General features: G+C 46.3%; 2 protein-coding genes across 2 annotated transcripts in view; both read left to right on the top strand.

The window, feature by feature from the left end:
• Positions 1–6,055, top strand: part of LOC128728965 (uncharacterized) — a 30,219-nt gene extending 24,164 nt beyond the window's left edge. Inside the window, exons 7-10 of the mRNA XM_053822615.1 lie at positions 304–379; positions 2,079–2,265; positions 2,365–2,749; positions 2,798–6,055. Coding sequence (XP_053678590.1) covers positions 304–379; positions 2,079–2,265; positions 2,365–2,749; positions 2,798–6,055 — 3,906 coding nt within the window. The remainder of the gene's footprint in view (positions 1–303; positions 380–2,078; positions 2,266–2,364; positions 2,750–2,797) is intronic.
• An 898-nt stretch (positions 6,056–6,953) lies between these two features.
• On the top strand, positions 6,954–13,922 carry LOC128729335 (smoothelin-like protein 1). Its single transcript, XM_053823008.1, has 6 exons — positions 6,954–7,031; positions 8,407–8,487; positions 8,554–8,653; positions 10,156–10,303; positions 11,765–11,916; positions 11,986–13,922. Exons 3-6 carry the CDS (start codon positions 8,562–8,564, stop codon positions 12,107–12,109), a joined length of 516 nt encoding a protein of 171 aa, XP_053678983.1. The 5' UTR covers positions 6,954–7,031; positions 8,407–8,487; positions 8,554–8,561; the 3' UTR covers positions 12,110–13,922.
• Positions 13,923–15,556: the final 1,634 nt, after the last annotated feature.

Below are 15,556 nucleotides of genomic sequence, written 5' to 3' on the forward strand. Positions count from 1 at the left end.
TTTTGTCTCCATTTTGTAATGCTTTCGATATTTATGGATTCTCCACCTTATTTGTACGACGTATACATCGATTAGTTATTATTGCATTTCTTTTAAACTCTAGCGTTACTATTCGATCAGCCATGACCTGATGATTTGACAGATAGCTCAATCATCTACCGCTCAACAACTTTATTTATCTCTTATGATAAGAGATGAGAAACTATTGTATTATATAAATGAGTTTATTTGTTTTTTCTTTCCCTCTCTTTTTATATGTATTCTCTTAATTTTTGTACGACAAAAAAAATATACCATGCTCAGCTGGAATCGACCACAAACTACGAAGATCGCCGCAAGATCCGAGCTCGCATCCGGCAAATAATGGCTGAGAAAGAAGGTAGAACAATTCGATCACATCCCACTCACCCTCCTATTGCGCCCTCTTGATCTCTCTATATTACCTCCGTCCCGTACAAGAATCACTGTTTTCACCGCAACAAAACACTGAAACTATCAGAAGCAAAGCTATGAAAATTGATATTTTTATTTAAAACAATCGATTACAATATTACACGCCTAATGACGGCATGGGGCCATATGACACATCGAGCGATAGTACGTGGGTCAGAGACTGTTGTGGAGCAAATGCCAATTGCAACACTCCGCTTCGTTGTTTGTTTTTTTTATATCCTGCCAGCTGCCACTGAATCTGCTCCGGTTGGTGCAACCGCGTGCGAGATCGCGTGTTAATCTAGCGCAAGCACATACGCAAAAGAAAGAAGATTAAAAACAGAAAAACAAACTGCAAACAAACAAACAGCCATCGCAGCAGAAGCGTACCAAACAAGGCCATACAGAACACTAGCCCGCACGAAACAGATCTCCCTTCCGACGGATATATATCGTAGGGTTGGATGGTTGATTTTCTTTTCTTCTTTTCTTACTTCATTTGTTTGATTTTAGATTGCGATTTGAGTCGTGTTGCGCGTGTTTGATCGTTCCGTTACTTTCTTTGCTGTCGTTCTTTCTGTTTCCACGTTCTGTAGTTCTGCTCGTTTCGTTGTGTTGCGGAATGGTTTCAATGTTATCATATCTGCAAGTTTTTCACACCGTCTTTTATTATTATTATTTTTATTTTCTCTAGAAGCAATTACCAGCTACATGCATTCTGTTGTACGTTTATGATTGTTTCACAACCTGTTGCATTCCTTAAGGTTACTGAATATGATGTGCCATTGCCTTGGTAACTGTACCTTCATCTCGGTCGAACATACGCATTTTTTGTTTTATTATTTTTTTGCGATAATACATTCTTGTAAGCTCAAGGTTGTTCTCTTTCTGTCTCTCTCTCTTTTTTATGCCTGTTTGTTATATTCTCAAATCAGTTTTCTCCACCCACTAGAGTTTTCATTCATTTAAGAGTTTAATGTCTTTCTCTCCATCCCCCGATATGGGAAAGTCTACTCGATTTTCTCCGCATATCTAAACCTTTTACGCACAACACATAAGAAACAAATTGCCAATTTATAATGCGATTTGATGGATTAGTCATGCTGAAAAGAAAAACAAAATCCACAGCACTACTGAAAAAACTGTTTCATTCCCCCGGAAACTGATAACAAACCAATTAATGCACAATCTAATCGATTGTTTGCTCTCTCTCTTTCTTTTGGTCTTTCTCTCCATACATTTCTCTTTCATTTGTTACGATCTGTCATGATCTGCGCTTCCTTCGCGGCGTATCCCTGGCCCAATCCCTGACACGAGCGCGGCATCCTTGCTCCGTGCGTGATTCGTCCTTTCGTCCACTCTTGTTACGCTCGTTTCCGCCCATCGGTCCCTTGATCCGCATCTGATTCGACTTAACCGACACTTCCTAAACGATGCAAAAAAAAACACGCTATCTCGCGCCTCTATTCATTGTGTTTTCATACCGTCCTCTCCTTACCTTTTCTCTTTCTCCCACCATCATGCTATCGTGCTGCGCTCACCATACGAACGGGCACGATTACATGTCGCAATGTAATGCTCACTTTAACTGTTAAAAAAAAAACAAAAAAAAAACAAAACAAAACCTTTCCGCACTCGTCCCGCAGCGTGCGCCGACATCGTCGCCATCGTAACAGCCGATCTGCAGCGCGAGCGCCATCTTCAACAGCAATCGATGGCGGCGGCCGGTTCTAGCCGTCCGAGCGCCACATCGACGGCTGTCAACGGTCTACCACAGGGTGAGTCACTCCTGCTGCCCCTGCTGCAGGGGTTGCTGTTGAGCAACGCGGCCGCGTTCGGCTACAAGGGCGCCCCCATCGTCAGCAATGGCACAGGGTTCGCTAGTAGTGGTGTCGGTAGTGGTGGTAGTGAGGCTAGTGGTAGTCGTAACAGTAGTGGCAGTGTAGCGGGTCCGGTGGTGGCCGGTACGACGACCGTCGCGATGCCACCGGTCGAAGACTCGGGCACAGAGTCCGGCGAGGACCTACGGCTTCTAGCGGCGGCAGGTCTGCAGGATGTGAATAGTGGTGGTGGTAGTGGGATGCCCACCGCGGGTGCGGTGGGGGGACTGTCGGGGTTGCTGAGCGAGGTAGCAGCGGCCCTCGACCGGTTGCAGGTGACACTGCGTGGGGAGCCATCGACAGGCTCGGCAGAGGTGATGCAGCTCGATGCGGAACAGCGCCGAGGGTTGTTGGCTCTTGTGACGCGGTTACAGCAGGGTTTGCTGCAACCGGACATTCTCGGGGCCGAACCGGGGCTCGGTGATAGAAGGCGGTCCGTGGGAGCACCACAACCGATGGCCGTTGGTGGTGGTCTGCAACCCGAGGAGGTGTTGGATGCGAGCCAGGGCCGGGCTCGGGCCGGAAGTTCAAGGTTCAGTGCGAAACGGCGTACCAATCGCAACAACCGGCACACGGTGGGTGTCAGTCGTGAGGAGCTTGCCGACGCGAGAAGATTCATCGAGGAGATGGTGTTGATGGACAGCAGACAGCAGTCGGAGGGCGGTGTACCGGCACCGGAGAAGGCGTACCTGTTGCAGAAGCAACATTCGCTCGGGACCGTGCTCGGGCCGGCAGCCGAACCTACACCTGAGCCTCCAACGCCAACACCTGCGTTCGCGATGAAACGCCCCAGCCAGTTCGTACCGAAAGAGATGCAGAATGGGCAGACGTCACTGGACAAGCTGTCACTGCCGAAACCGGGACCTGCGCCGGTGGTGAAACCGCTCAAGGAGCGTGGTGTACTACTGCGGCAGTCGGTAAGTGTGGATCAACCTGACGGAGTAGCTACGGACGCGACCAGCTCTAAGCCGATTGACCTACACAAACACCCGCACAAGCACGCGACCAAACCAGCGCCGGAGTTGGTGCCCTTCAAGAAACCCACACAAACCGTAGCCCAGAGGGCGCTAGTGAAGAAATACTCGTTCAACGACGGGTCCAGCTCGGATGAGGATGATGCTCGGCGTGCACTTAGGAAAACGGAAGAGCCTAAGAAGACGGCTGAGCAGACGGTGTTACGAAACAAACCGGGTCCTGCAGGTCCGGGCTCGATCGTGGTCAACACCGTGCAGAAGATCGTGAGCCGTGAAACGAAGGTGCCACCCAATGAGATAGTGGCTAAAGCACCTGTGACGCGACGTTTGCCGGTGCAAAATGGCCGTCATACACCGGAAGGTGCACCGAAAGAGGTCACCGAGATAGGTGGGCGGCCACTCAACAAGTACGCCAGCAAGAAGTTACGGATGAAGCGCGCAAACACGATTGATCTGCCGAAGAACCTACCGCCGAGTGATGATGAGGAAGGTCCAAGACCGCAAGTGAAACGTCCGGTAGGTTCGGGAGCGAAGGCACCAGGTGTGAGCTCCACTGCACCACCTGTGGAGGTGCCCGACTTCAAGCCACGCACGGAGAACGATCTCAAGTTTATGGCATTCCTGCAGCGTCAGAACCAGCAGACCCGCCAGGTCTGGAGCAATCCGGTGCGAGAGCATGTCGGCTCGAACAATTGGACGAACAAGTTCGGTCACCTGAAGAACAACTTTGAACAGGCGGATCGGCGTGATCGATCGGACCTACCACCTCGGCACGGTGCACCCCGAACGTCTGCAATGAACTTTTGGAAGCAGGCAGAGAATGGTTCCTTCGATGAGGGAGCTCGTGCAGGTCCGAAACCTCACGCGAAGTCTACAACACCTCAAAACCAGCCGGTTGGACCCGGTCCGACGAGATCGACGCAATCGGTTGGTAGATTTAGCAGCGGTATGTCCCCTTCGAGTCCTGTCGTGGAAGGGAAGCTGGTATTGCCGAAAGCCGTGGTAGCCAACGCGAACTCCAGTCAATTCTCGCATGCGGCAGCTTCTGCCTTCAAGCCGATTCCGAAGAAGCTGCCTCCGGCACATCTCGAGTTCAAGCCCATCCAGCACGAGCCAGCTGTAGTGAAGCCGATCCCAGCACGTGTCTCGAACGCAACCGGTCAGGTACGGCAGATCGTCGCCAGCGGATTTAAGGAAACACCAGAGATCAAACCCGAGCCGATGCACATTCAGCTTGGTCTGGTTCGGTCGTTGGCAGCTCAAGGCTACCAAGAGACACCGTACGTACCGCTTCCAAAGTTGGAGCGTACACCCACGCACAATGTGCTCAACTACAAGCCTCAAGCGGAATCCTCAGGTTCTGCAGATCCAGCTCCGGCCGCGCCCTGGGTCGGCAAAAAGTCTACTGATGTTACCGGACCTGCCGGCAGCAGGGTTGCGAGTATCGCCGCCACCAAATTCACGGCCAACTCCTTCGGACACCACAAACCGTCACTACCCGCATCTCAACCTCTCACGTATCACGGTTCGTTGAAGTACTCCGAAAAACCGCTCACATACCAGCTTGCTGGGTCGATGCCGCACGAGAAGCGACCCTCGCTGCCGGACGTCTCAACAGCACATCTCGGCACGTACACCTTCACCGACTACACACAGCCTGAGTCCGTGTCGACGTTTTCGCTAAACCGCAGTGACTCACTGACGAATCCCGAGAACGCACCCCTCGTACTGACGAGCTCAAACTCCGTCTTTGGTCCAACAGCACCGCAACAGATCAACTACCTGGCGGTGCAACTCGATCAACCCCGATCGGCGTCGCACTCGTCGGCAAACGGTGACGACGACGATGAAGATGACGAAGCAGGTGTGCTGGACTACGATGATCTAGAGTCAGTAGATTCGCAAGAGATGCGCGTTGTCTCAAAGGTGATGCAGGCACCGCAAGGTCAGCAGGCCACGTACACGTCCGCCCCAAGACCAACCCATCTAAACGGGTATGACGCAGGTGGTCGTGGTTCACTAATCGCCCAGAGTTTGCACACGTCACTGAAGAAGATCAAGGATAAGAGTCCGACACCACCCAAACCTCTGCGGCAGCATAATGTGCCGCAACAGGTAATGCCGTCGCCCAATCGAAGGTCCTTGGTTGCACCTCAGGTGGAGATCACACCTGCACAGGTGGTGCCTTCGCACGCAATCTACAACAACGTACAGCGGTTGCCGGATCAAGGACTGGCACGCACCAAGTCTAGTCATAACCTCGCTGTTCCAGCGACAGTACAGCAGCCACGTCCCATCAGCACCGAGCGACAACGCACGGTGGAGGCGTACTTCTCCGGGCAGCCTGCACCGACCCGGCAGATCCACCCGAACCCGAACGCCGGCTATATGATGTCTCGAACAGCGTCCAACCAGAACCTGATGATGCGAGACAAGTCAGGGATGACAGCACCGTACGGTTCCGTTCGGCCAGTATCTTACGCAATGGGCCACAATGTTGGGTACTACAATGGCACCGGTCATGGACAACCAACGCAGATGGATCTGCATGGATACGGACCGGTGGGAAACTTCCAACACCAGCAGTCTAGGCATGTCCCAAGTTACGCGAATGGTACACCAACGTACTCGCAACAGCAGCCACTCCCTGGAGGTTTATTGCGGAGTCGCACTATGCCCCATATACCACTTGGCAGCCTATCACTGCTCGATGAGAACAACGTGGAGGACGCATTCGAGGAGCTCATGAACCAATCGTTTGCCGTCTAACCGCGGAGCGTTGAGTCGGCAACAGTGAACACCTGGTGACGGTTGACTGTTGTCATCTTCTGGAAGCTCCAAACGAATAAGCATTCCAAACGAGAACCTTCTGCACCCGGGACGTTGTCTAAACGAGCAGAATGGATATCTTACAGGGATTTTGACTTGACGTAACCACCTGCAACCAGCTGCGATTCAGTTGGATCGGGCAGGTGCTAGCTGGAATGGGATATCTGCAGGTGTAAATATTAATCAGTGTGCAGTGTGGAGTAGTTGTACGCATCCACAAAAGTTGACACTTGTACGGCACCACGAGTGGAGGGGGGGAGCACTCGAAAAACAAACCCCCCGTGAACTACTGTAGTGTTCTATCGAATGCAGTGAGAAGCAGCTTAGCTAATTGTTAACTCTAGAACTAGTCTCCCAAGCAAAGGTACTCGACCTGCAGCGGGATACCCAGAGTGTGATTTGTTAGGTTAAGATTGTTTGCGCAATACGTAGTCGAAGCATTGCAGCATTTTGGACACATCCGGCCATGAACGGTCATGGTGTTGTGTCTCCAACGCCTCGCTAAACTGCAAGCAGGAGCATTTGTTGTTAGGAAGTAGTGCTACATGTCCCAGAAGGTACAATTTTCGACGGCCATTACGCCCACCTACTATTACTACCGCACCCAACTAGCACGTCGGGTCTTCGCCTACTTGTGCCACCAACAGCGCTACGGCTCGTCGTCTCTCGTCTATCCGTGTGACATTCGTCGAGCTGTCAACAGGATAGTTCATTCCCTGTTCGTACAGCCCACCGGAAGAGCAGCAGCTGTTTTAGGGGCAAGCAAGAGCTGCCCAGCGACCTAAACTAAAACCGCAAATCTACTGCAAATGTGAACAAAACACATGCAAACAAAAAAACCACAAACCAACTCCAAATGCTAAACGAACGTTTTGCGCACCCTCTTTTACATACCAGTGTAATTACGCCCCACTCAGTGAGTTTCGAAGTATTTTATTCCATTTTCTGTCGTTTTACGTTTTTTTTTAATTTGCGTGTTTGTGGTTTTTTTTTATCGCGATCATTTTGATTGTCTTTGTTTCTTCCACCCCCCCCCCTCTCTCTCTCGCTCCACCCGTTCCTTCTCACCCATCTGTCTTGCTCATTCACACCTACGCGTGGTTTGATCACATTTAGCCCGCTAATACTCATCGCTAGTGAGTTTTCTGCCAGCATAGCGCTGCTGAGCCGTTTTTCCGTTTATACTGCGCTATTCAAAGACTTGCACGAATTATCTCAGCCTTGCAGTCGAAACCCCATTTTGCTGAGTTCCCTGTGTTGCCTTGATTACGCGAGGTTCTATCGGTGTGCATGTTGAGCGGGCTATGGTTGCGGTTGATGTTTGCATATGCTCGCGCGTGGCTTACATCTTGCTACTAGCAGCCAACTGCGATCACCAGCATCCTTCTCGCTCTAGGAGTTACTCTCACCTGGGGGCCATGGCATACCAGCAGAGTGGTGCGAAAATGGTGCAATATGGTCCACTTGTATGCCCCAGCTTCATCGATTTACGAAACCAAACATAGATAATTCAGCCCGAGCTCATGTGCTGAATAAATTTATATGATGAAAATGTTCAGATAAATGGGTGCAGGACATATGCCCCAAATTCAGCCAACCAGCGGGTCACGCCAAAGCCTGAGTCATGAGTGTGGATGTCATCTAACACTCGTATGAACAGGTGTATGATAACACGAACGATGTTGAACAAACGGCCTTTAAAAAACGTCGGTGTGATCGAATCTTCGCATACGAATCATGTCCTTTTATCACACATCACTCATGCTGCATTGTCATCAACCGTGTTGCTATTTGTGTCGTGTAGTGTGAAGCACGTAGCGTGTGTGTGTGTTGTACCTGTTTGCTTATCGTGTTGTTATTCGTCCTATCCTAATCGCTCCGAAAATCAAGTTGCTGAGCTGCGCCTAGATCTAGGGTGAACAAAATTGCATTTGTGTTTGAGTATGCCGTCTCTACTCTGCCAGGTCCTTCTCAGCTGTGGCAATGTGCTGTGCTGTTCTGCTAAGTAGTGTTGCATTTTGTCCGTACTGTACTTGGTTTGTAGTTTTTCCAAGACTCCACTGTGTCAAAATCCCGCCCCCTAATGGTATAAATGTGATGTGGCTTGATTTCGTTAGTATTACCTTGACTAGCTTCCTGCTCAGTATCGTACTAGTTGGCTGACTAAAAACAACCCCCGAATAATTGCTTCACCATGAAGCGTGAAAGCTGCCAATTTCAATCACCTCTAATGTCCATGTTGTTTTATGCGTTTTCTTTTCATTACCATCGACTTCGCACGAACCAAGCAGGCCAGCAAACGACTACTCGTAGTACCGCCTGTACAAGGACGGAATCACAAGACGGCACAGCTATTACAACAAGGACGACAGGTAGGTGGCCGATTGGTAATTAAGACTGTTACGGTAACAAACTGATGATGTACTTCTTCATTTTAGTGACAACAATGGCCTCGAGTGCTCCGAAGCCAATGTCGCCTTTTGCCAAGTTCCGTCAGCTTGACAAACAAAATTCTCTCTCATCGCAGTCACCTCCTAAGTAAGTTAATGTATACATTCTGAGGATGGAAATGGCAAATATCGCGCATTTACGAATACAAAACGTTCCAAACAAACACCATTTTATAGTCGAATTCAAATTTGGGAGACAACCATCGCAATTTGTACTCGTAAACGTGTGATTATATAATCTCATCGCCATCATCCGTTCATATTTAGCAGTAAACATCCGTAATCTATGATTTCCATCTACCCAACACTAGTTGAAAAAATTCCTACAGTCGCATCGAACTTTTAAATTCATCGTTTTAGTAGGTTAACCATTCATCTCACAATAGCTCCCTGAACCACCTCATGATAAATTAAACACATCATATTTCTCCCGTAACGACAAAGGTCGATTTACATACTCACCAAACATAGCAAAGCATGATTAGATCCTGTGATTATGCAAATTGCGTAGTCACCGCTGTGGAGTTATCTGAGTTTGATGATTGAATCCATAGTAGTATATGTTGATAGACGCGGTCAAACGGGGTACGTTGTGATGTAGCTCCTTTTGATCTAAATGTAGAGAACTAACTGTAACCTTTGGCAAGCGAGGGTACAAACATATGCTTCGTAACTAATATAAATCGAATTTCTACATCATTCCAACTAGCACACCCACCAGGTAACCGCCATCCATAATATTGCATCATCGACCTAATTAGTAGCGCTCACCAAAAAGTAGCACAAACCCCACGGCAGGGTTGCTTCCCGTACGCTTTCGAGAGAATCGTTTACATTGCGCGTGCTAGTGTAGCTTCCACCGTCCGAAGCAGCACACTAGCGAGAGTACATCGACCCCTTCCGAATCGTGGGCAAAATTCGTTCATAAATCTATCCAACTTGATCTCCCTTCTGATGGTTCGCTATCTCAGGCCGCCTTCACGACCACGGCCCTACAACTGACTGAGATTAGCCCCAATGTACCTCGTAGAGGATTATCTTATCCGCTCAGATTCACAGGTGTTTGACATGGCAACCACGAAACTAAGCGGGCCTTCATAACCCTCGTTCTGTGCTCGCCACATTCCCCTGTGTTCCCAGGATCACTACTATCGCGCCACCTTGCCTTTACACCTACGTTGTCCTGTTTTCTCCACCACGGTCTCTGATCTTGACGTATTTTTTATGTTTTCTTTCTGTTTTCCTTTATTTTTACACACATTTTTATTTTGATTTTAATTTTATTTTCGTACATGCCCTATCTATTTTTCTATCTCTCTTTCTTTTGTCTCTTTCTTTCTTTGTATAATATGTTTTTCTTATATTCTATCTCTTCATATCCCTTGCTATCTCTTCTATCGCTCATCTTCTATCAATCTCAATGCCATTTTTTCCTGCTTGACTGTCATTTTCGAATCTATCCCTACCTCTATCCGCATATCTCTTTCTTTATATGTCTGCACAAATCCTCTGCCTGTTTGTATCCCCGCATTTCTTCAACCACCTTTCGCTCGCTCTCTGTCCGCCGTACGACAAAAAAAATACAAATAGCTCCCCTAAGACACCAACAACTCCGACGACACCGTCCGCCGCGATGGGTCCCATGTTTAAGTTTACCGATCCCGCATTGAATCGTCGCGCCGCAACTGTTAAGGATCAATTGTTGCAGTGGTGCCAGATGAAGACGAAGGAATACGAGGTACAGCCATTTACTAGCTCAATCCGATCCCTCTCCCCTTTCTTCCCATTCCACCTCCCTTTCTAGTATGTCTCTCTGTTCTCTGTTGCTGCCTTAATTCCCTTGCTTTTCGGTGCGCTCTTGGCACTTTTGTTCGGGCACGGGCGCAGTCTGGCATGGGCGATTACCTTTAACCTCCTCTCACGGGTCGTAACACTCCATTTTCTCTTCGTTTTGGCCCAAGTTGCGAGTGACAGGCTCAGGCTGGCTTTATACCGAGTGTGTTCGAGAAATGTTTCGAATTTGGTTTTGTTTTTGTTGTATGTGTATTTCCTTGTTTGTGTCTACTTATTTCCTATCTCGCCATACGCACGTTTCCTCTTGGACTTGGCACCTCTTAAAAAGCTTCAGACTTCCCACAGCTTTTCCCAACGGAAGGAAAATTTTGTCGAATTTCTTCAATAAGGGTAGCTAGTTAGCGTTTGCGGTTATCACCATGAAACTGTTTTCCATCTCGACGGGGACAGGCTTTGATAATTCTGTTTTACCATACCAAATCTCAACCTCTGACAACTTCAACTCTTAGCCTGCACGCATGCACGCTAAACATCAACGCCTGGATTGCTTTTGTTCTTTTTCGCGTAAATTCGACACTCGTTTAGATTCGTTTGGCCAAGCAAACATGCACTCACTGCCGTCAAGTTTTCTGGGCGCTCAGGTGCACCTTTAGATAGCCTAAAACCAATCCCCTGCAACAGTGCGAGAGCGCTTATTACCGGCGAGAATCGATGTTGTGGGCATGAACATTTATGCATTGCTATAAACTAATACTATATCGTAAGTAGCACCAGATCATCGACGTTGCACAATTTAACAAAAGGCCCATAGAGGAAGCTTGGAAATTTACGATTGATATGGCATGATTCTGTAGATAGTTGAATTTTTGAAATGACAGTTGGATTTTTCCAAGATACGTACACAGATTCTACTCCTCCACGAAACAGCTTCGAACCAAGCTGACAATGATAGAGACCAGAAGGAGAAGTATCTTTCCTATACATTAATCCTAGTCGTTAAAACAGTGATGTTGAGAAACAACGTTGATCATCACTTTCTATGCAAAATTCTCATACAAACAGTGTACTTCGGTAGTTCATGTACAGTATGGTGCGTTCAAATTTATGCCGTGTGGATTGCTTGATTTGACATTAATCTTGCGTGTATATGTTAGCATCCGATCTTTGTCAGATCCCGGAACAAACGTTTTCCTTTGTAGCTTAGACTTAGTTTGGCTTAATTCCATTACCAACGCGTAGCGTTTGTTAACCTTAACATACACGCCGCAGTTTGGAGGTGTTCGGTAGCTGTTCCAGCACCCTTCTCTATCCTTCTACTGTGCGGTCACCCGTCGACTGTACGATGGACTCATTCCTGTTTCGTTTTTCTTGCTCTCTTCCCGCACGCCGGTGCCTGCACCAATAGAACGTTAAAATAGAAAACTTCTCCACCAGCTGGTCAGATGGAATGGCATTCTGTGCGCTGATTCACCACTTCCTACCGAACACTTTTGATTTTAGCAAGCTAACACCACAACAGCGACGCCATAATTTCACCCTCGCCTTCCGAGTGGCTGAGTAAGTACTTTAAACCCATGAAGTCAACGAGAGTGCGCTGATAATCTCTTTCTTTCCTTTGGTCTACAGTGAACAAGCCGGGATCGCGCCCTTACTGGATGTGGATGACATGGTTGCAATGCGAAAGCCAGACTGGAAGTGTGTCTTTACCTACGTGCAGTCGATTTATCGACGCTTCAAAAACGAAATTTAGTGCACCCTTCGGGCATCGTACCGGGGACGGATCGAAGGAACCTCGATGGGGCCCTTCGACTACGACACGCCGGCGGCAAATGAAAAGTTGTTGTTTGTTAGTGTTTTGTATTTATGTTCGTTTTACTACTTGTTTTTTTTTAACGTTAGTTACTTTTGCTTTGCCACCTGTCCGTGGACTCTCTCGGTTATTATTGCAAAGATGGATGCACGTGCGTGGTAGCGAATGCCCTTCCGTTTCCACCCTTCAACACGCCTTTTAAGTCCCAACACCCACCCCAACACAAGCTCTTTTCGCTTGGAAGGGAAAAGACAAGCGTTTCCCGTCATTTCGTAGCTAAACCTTTTGTGTTGCGGTCCCAAACATTCAACCGATTCTTTTGCTTCTTTCCGACGAAGTTAAACCGAATCAGACACCTGAGTCCCCCTTGAAGAGTGAAGATTCCATCTGGATCCGCGGTAGAAGTTTATTGATAGGGTTAGACGCACGTCCTTGCGTAAAGGAGAATATTGGACACTTTGTTGTATACCATTACGTACCATTACCACATCTGCCGCCTGACTTATTTGTCGCTTAGTATCGTGGTGTCGAGTAGAGTTGGGTATATGGGACGCTCAAACCATCCACGCTCACTGACAATGCGACTAGTAGCTCTAGTATGTGAAGGAATGTGTGAAACGTTCGGAAAAGGTGACAGATTTGTTTGTTAAAGATAACAGTTAATCGAGGAATTAGAAATGCGACACCACTGGCACGACTAGATGTAAGTGATCATACCAGCACGCAGATATAGACGTGTTTTGCTCCTTTCTATCAAGCATTGTAATCGACTCGATCCCAACACCCGAATGAACGATAAAAACAGCCGGCAGAGATTAAGTAATAGCCTAAATGTATAGAATCATATACAAGAGCAATGGATTGTTTTGTGGAGCATGATTCTATCAGATTTTCAACATATATATTTGAACTGTTGTTCTTAATAAATATCAGAACGAGCGAGTAAATAAAAGCTGGTAGCAAAGTAGGACAAGCTGTTGAACAAACAAGAAGTGCCCAAGAAGAAGAAAAGTATGTCGATTAACGGCAGGGGCAAACGACATCTGTTTCTGAATATCAGTCGCGGAATACGAACCAGTTGCCGAGGTGGAAAATAATCATTAAAATTGTATTGCAGTGAAGCATGACGCGGAACAGGGACGTCAACTCGATTCTGACGAATGAAGATTTATATATTTGTTTGCTTCTGTTTATGATGTAATATTATTCTCATAATTAATGCTAGTACTCTCTTTATGCTATCGCTTTCTGGACGGCTTACGAAAAACCTGTTAAGCTTGTTCCAGCCGCGTTTAAAACATGTTTATCTCATTTTCACTGTCTTGTTTTTGTTCACGAGAACCGCAGTTGGTATTACATTATCTTGATATAAGCTATTCTTTTTCGGAAAAGCATTGATTGATGAACATGATTCTCCAGTACTAATAGCTACAAAAAATGCTATAAAACCGAAAATCGCACACCGGATGTTCAGCTAAGTTAAACATTGTTATATTCGAAAAGAAAAAAAAATTTCTGACCAACACCGCAAAGAGAAAGATTCCCCGCAAAGCTAGTTGGGTGACTTTTTTTGGAAATTGATTACGAATATCTAAACGGTACGTACCGAACGATACCGCTTATAATATGTTTCGGACACCGCAATTTGTTGCTGCTATAAGTGTGCTGCGCTTCTATTTTGCATTGTAATTAGGGCCAATTGATTTGTAGAGCAAAAAAAAGCTTAAATGAGAAATAAATGAAAATGACTAATTTTAAATTTTCGTTAAACATATATCATTGGGAAATCGCTATGCAATATTTTGTGAGCTACCCCGTTCCAGGCTGTGATTTAATTTATAATCGTAGTTGTTCTTTAGTACCAAGTGATGTTATTTCATATTTTTAGCTGCATCATAAAATGACCATCATTATCTCGCGTGAGGAGATAATCATGGCAAAAAGGGTTTGTTCTTCCTGGTGGAGCTGATGGTATTTACTTTTGCTGTTGCTGCTTCGAAATTACAAAAGAGTTACTAAGGTAGATTATAATTAGCTCTGCTATGACGGAGCATTTTATCATGTTTCATATTTTTATTTGAAGAACATACGCTGACTATCGGCCAACGTTTGTCATCAGAACAGGACAAAGTTCAACAGACACAGCCTTCGTATGTGCTCAAGCATGAGCGTATCTGTGATAACGTACGCATCATAATCTAGATCGTCAATACTTTTGTTTGAATGTCCGAGAATAATGTGTCGGAAAAAGCGTTAAATCTATGCTGAGCAATGGACGATAGCACGTGGTTGTATCTCGAGTATACAGATATTGAGTATGCCATCGTACGCCATATCCGTGTTACGTCATGACAGTCCAGGCCAAGCTTAGTTGTACACTCACAAGAAACGGGTCCAAAGATCTACTAGCCATCATATGGAAGACGGGACGTTATCTTGTGTACAATACTTATCTGGCAAGCAACATTTATCTGTCTCATCGAAGCGGATAATTAGCAACCAGATAAAATGTGAATTTTCTGGAGCCAGGGCACGCTAAAAATCTTCTCTATTTGCTGATTTCCAATACAGCCACTTGGTTACACAAACTTCGTAAATCGTAAATCGCAAATGCAGTACTTGCGTTGAATTATTACAATTATTTTGGAAACTATATGTAGGAAACGAGAATGATCTCCTACTCAAAAACCGTTACCCAAGGTTTTAATTTGAATCAAAATTTCTTATTATGAGAAAAAAGAAGGCCAGCAATGCTTCACCCTCACTATTTGTATCTTCGTTGTCGTTTTCAATTCCCGCCAATAACTGTTATACTCGTACTCGGAGAATTACTCGGAGAACATATCAAAAGGTGCTATCATATATCAGTCAGCAACCATACATTCTATCGCATGTTCAATCAATTGCGATCTTTTATTGAAGCGATCAGATGAAACAGCTGTTTGTCCTGGTAGTGAGAGAAAACAAACAATTCCAGGAGACAAATGCTGATGTTCTGCGGTTGCGGAAAAGAGAAAAAAGACGATTTTCTATCCCAAGAGACATATCTGCTGTCGTTTCAAATTATTTTACCCCTTCTTTCAAAAGAGAAAGGGTGCAAACCTGTATACCAGGGTATACCAGGCGCAGGTACGGTTGCGCTCTCTCTCTCTATCCAATGAACGCACATCTTAAGTACAGTTGATAACAATGCCTTTATTGTGAACTCTAAAATAACACGTCACTTACTTTTTTTCAAACTAGCTGATAAAAACCTATTTTTTATGGCTAGTGTTTGCCTCTTTAATTCTTTCGGAAATACTTTTTTATCCAGTATCATTTGTCTTGGATCTGTCACATAAATTTATTTACATAGCAATCAAGAAATGTAGCATGTTGTTCCATCCT

The sequence above is a fragment of the Anopheles nili genome, chromosome X, assembly GCF_943737925.1.
Source record: "Anopheles nili chromosome X, idAnoNiliSN_F5_01, whole genome shotgun sequence".
NCBI lineage: Eukaryota > Metazoa > Arthropoda > Insecta > Diptera > Culicidae > Anopheles > Anopheles nili.

Excerpts from the sequence above, each read along its gene's own strand:
- LOC128729335 (XM_053823008.1), top strand. The coding sequence starts at position 8,562 with ATGGCCTCGAGTGCTCCGAAGCCAATGTCGCCTTTTGCCAAGTTCCGT. Across the intron at positions 8,654-10,155 it reads TCATCGCAGTCACCTCCTAA|CTCCCCTAAGACACCAACAA; the intron begins GTAAGTTAATGT and ends AAATACAAATAG. Across the intron at positions 10,304-11,764 it reads TGAAGACGAAGGAATACGAG|AACGTTAAAATAGAAAACTT; the intron begins GTACAGCCATTT and ends CTGCACCAATAG.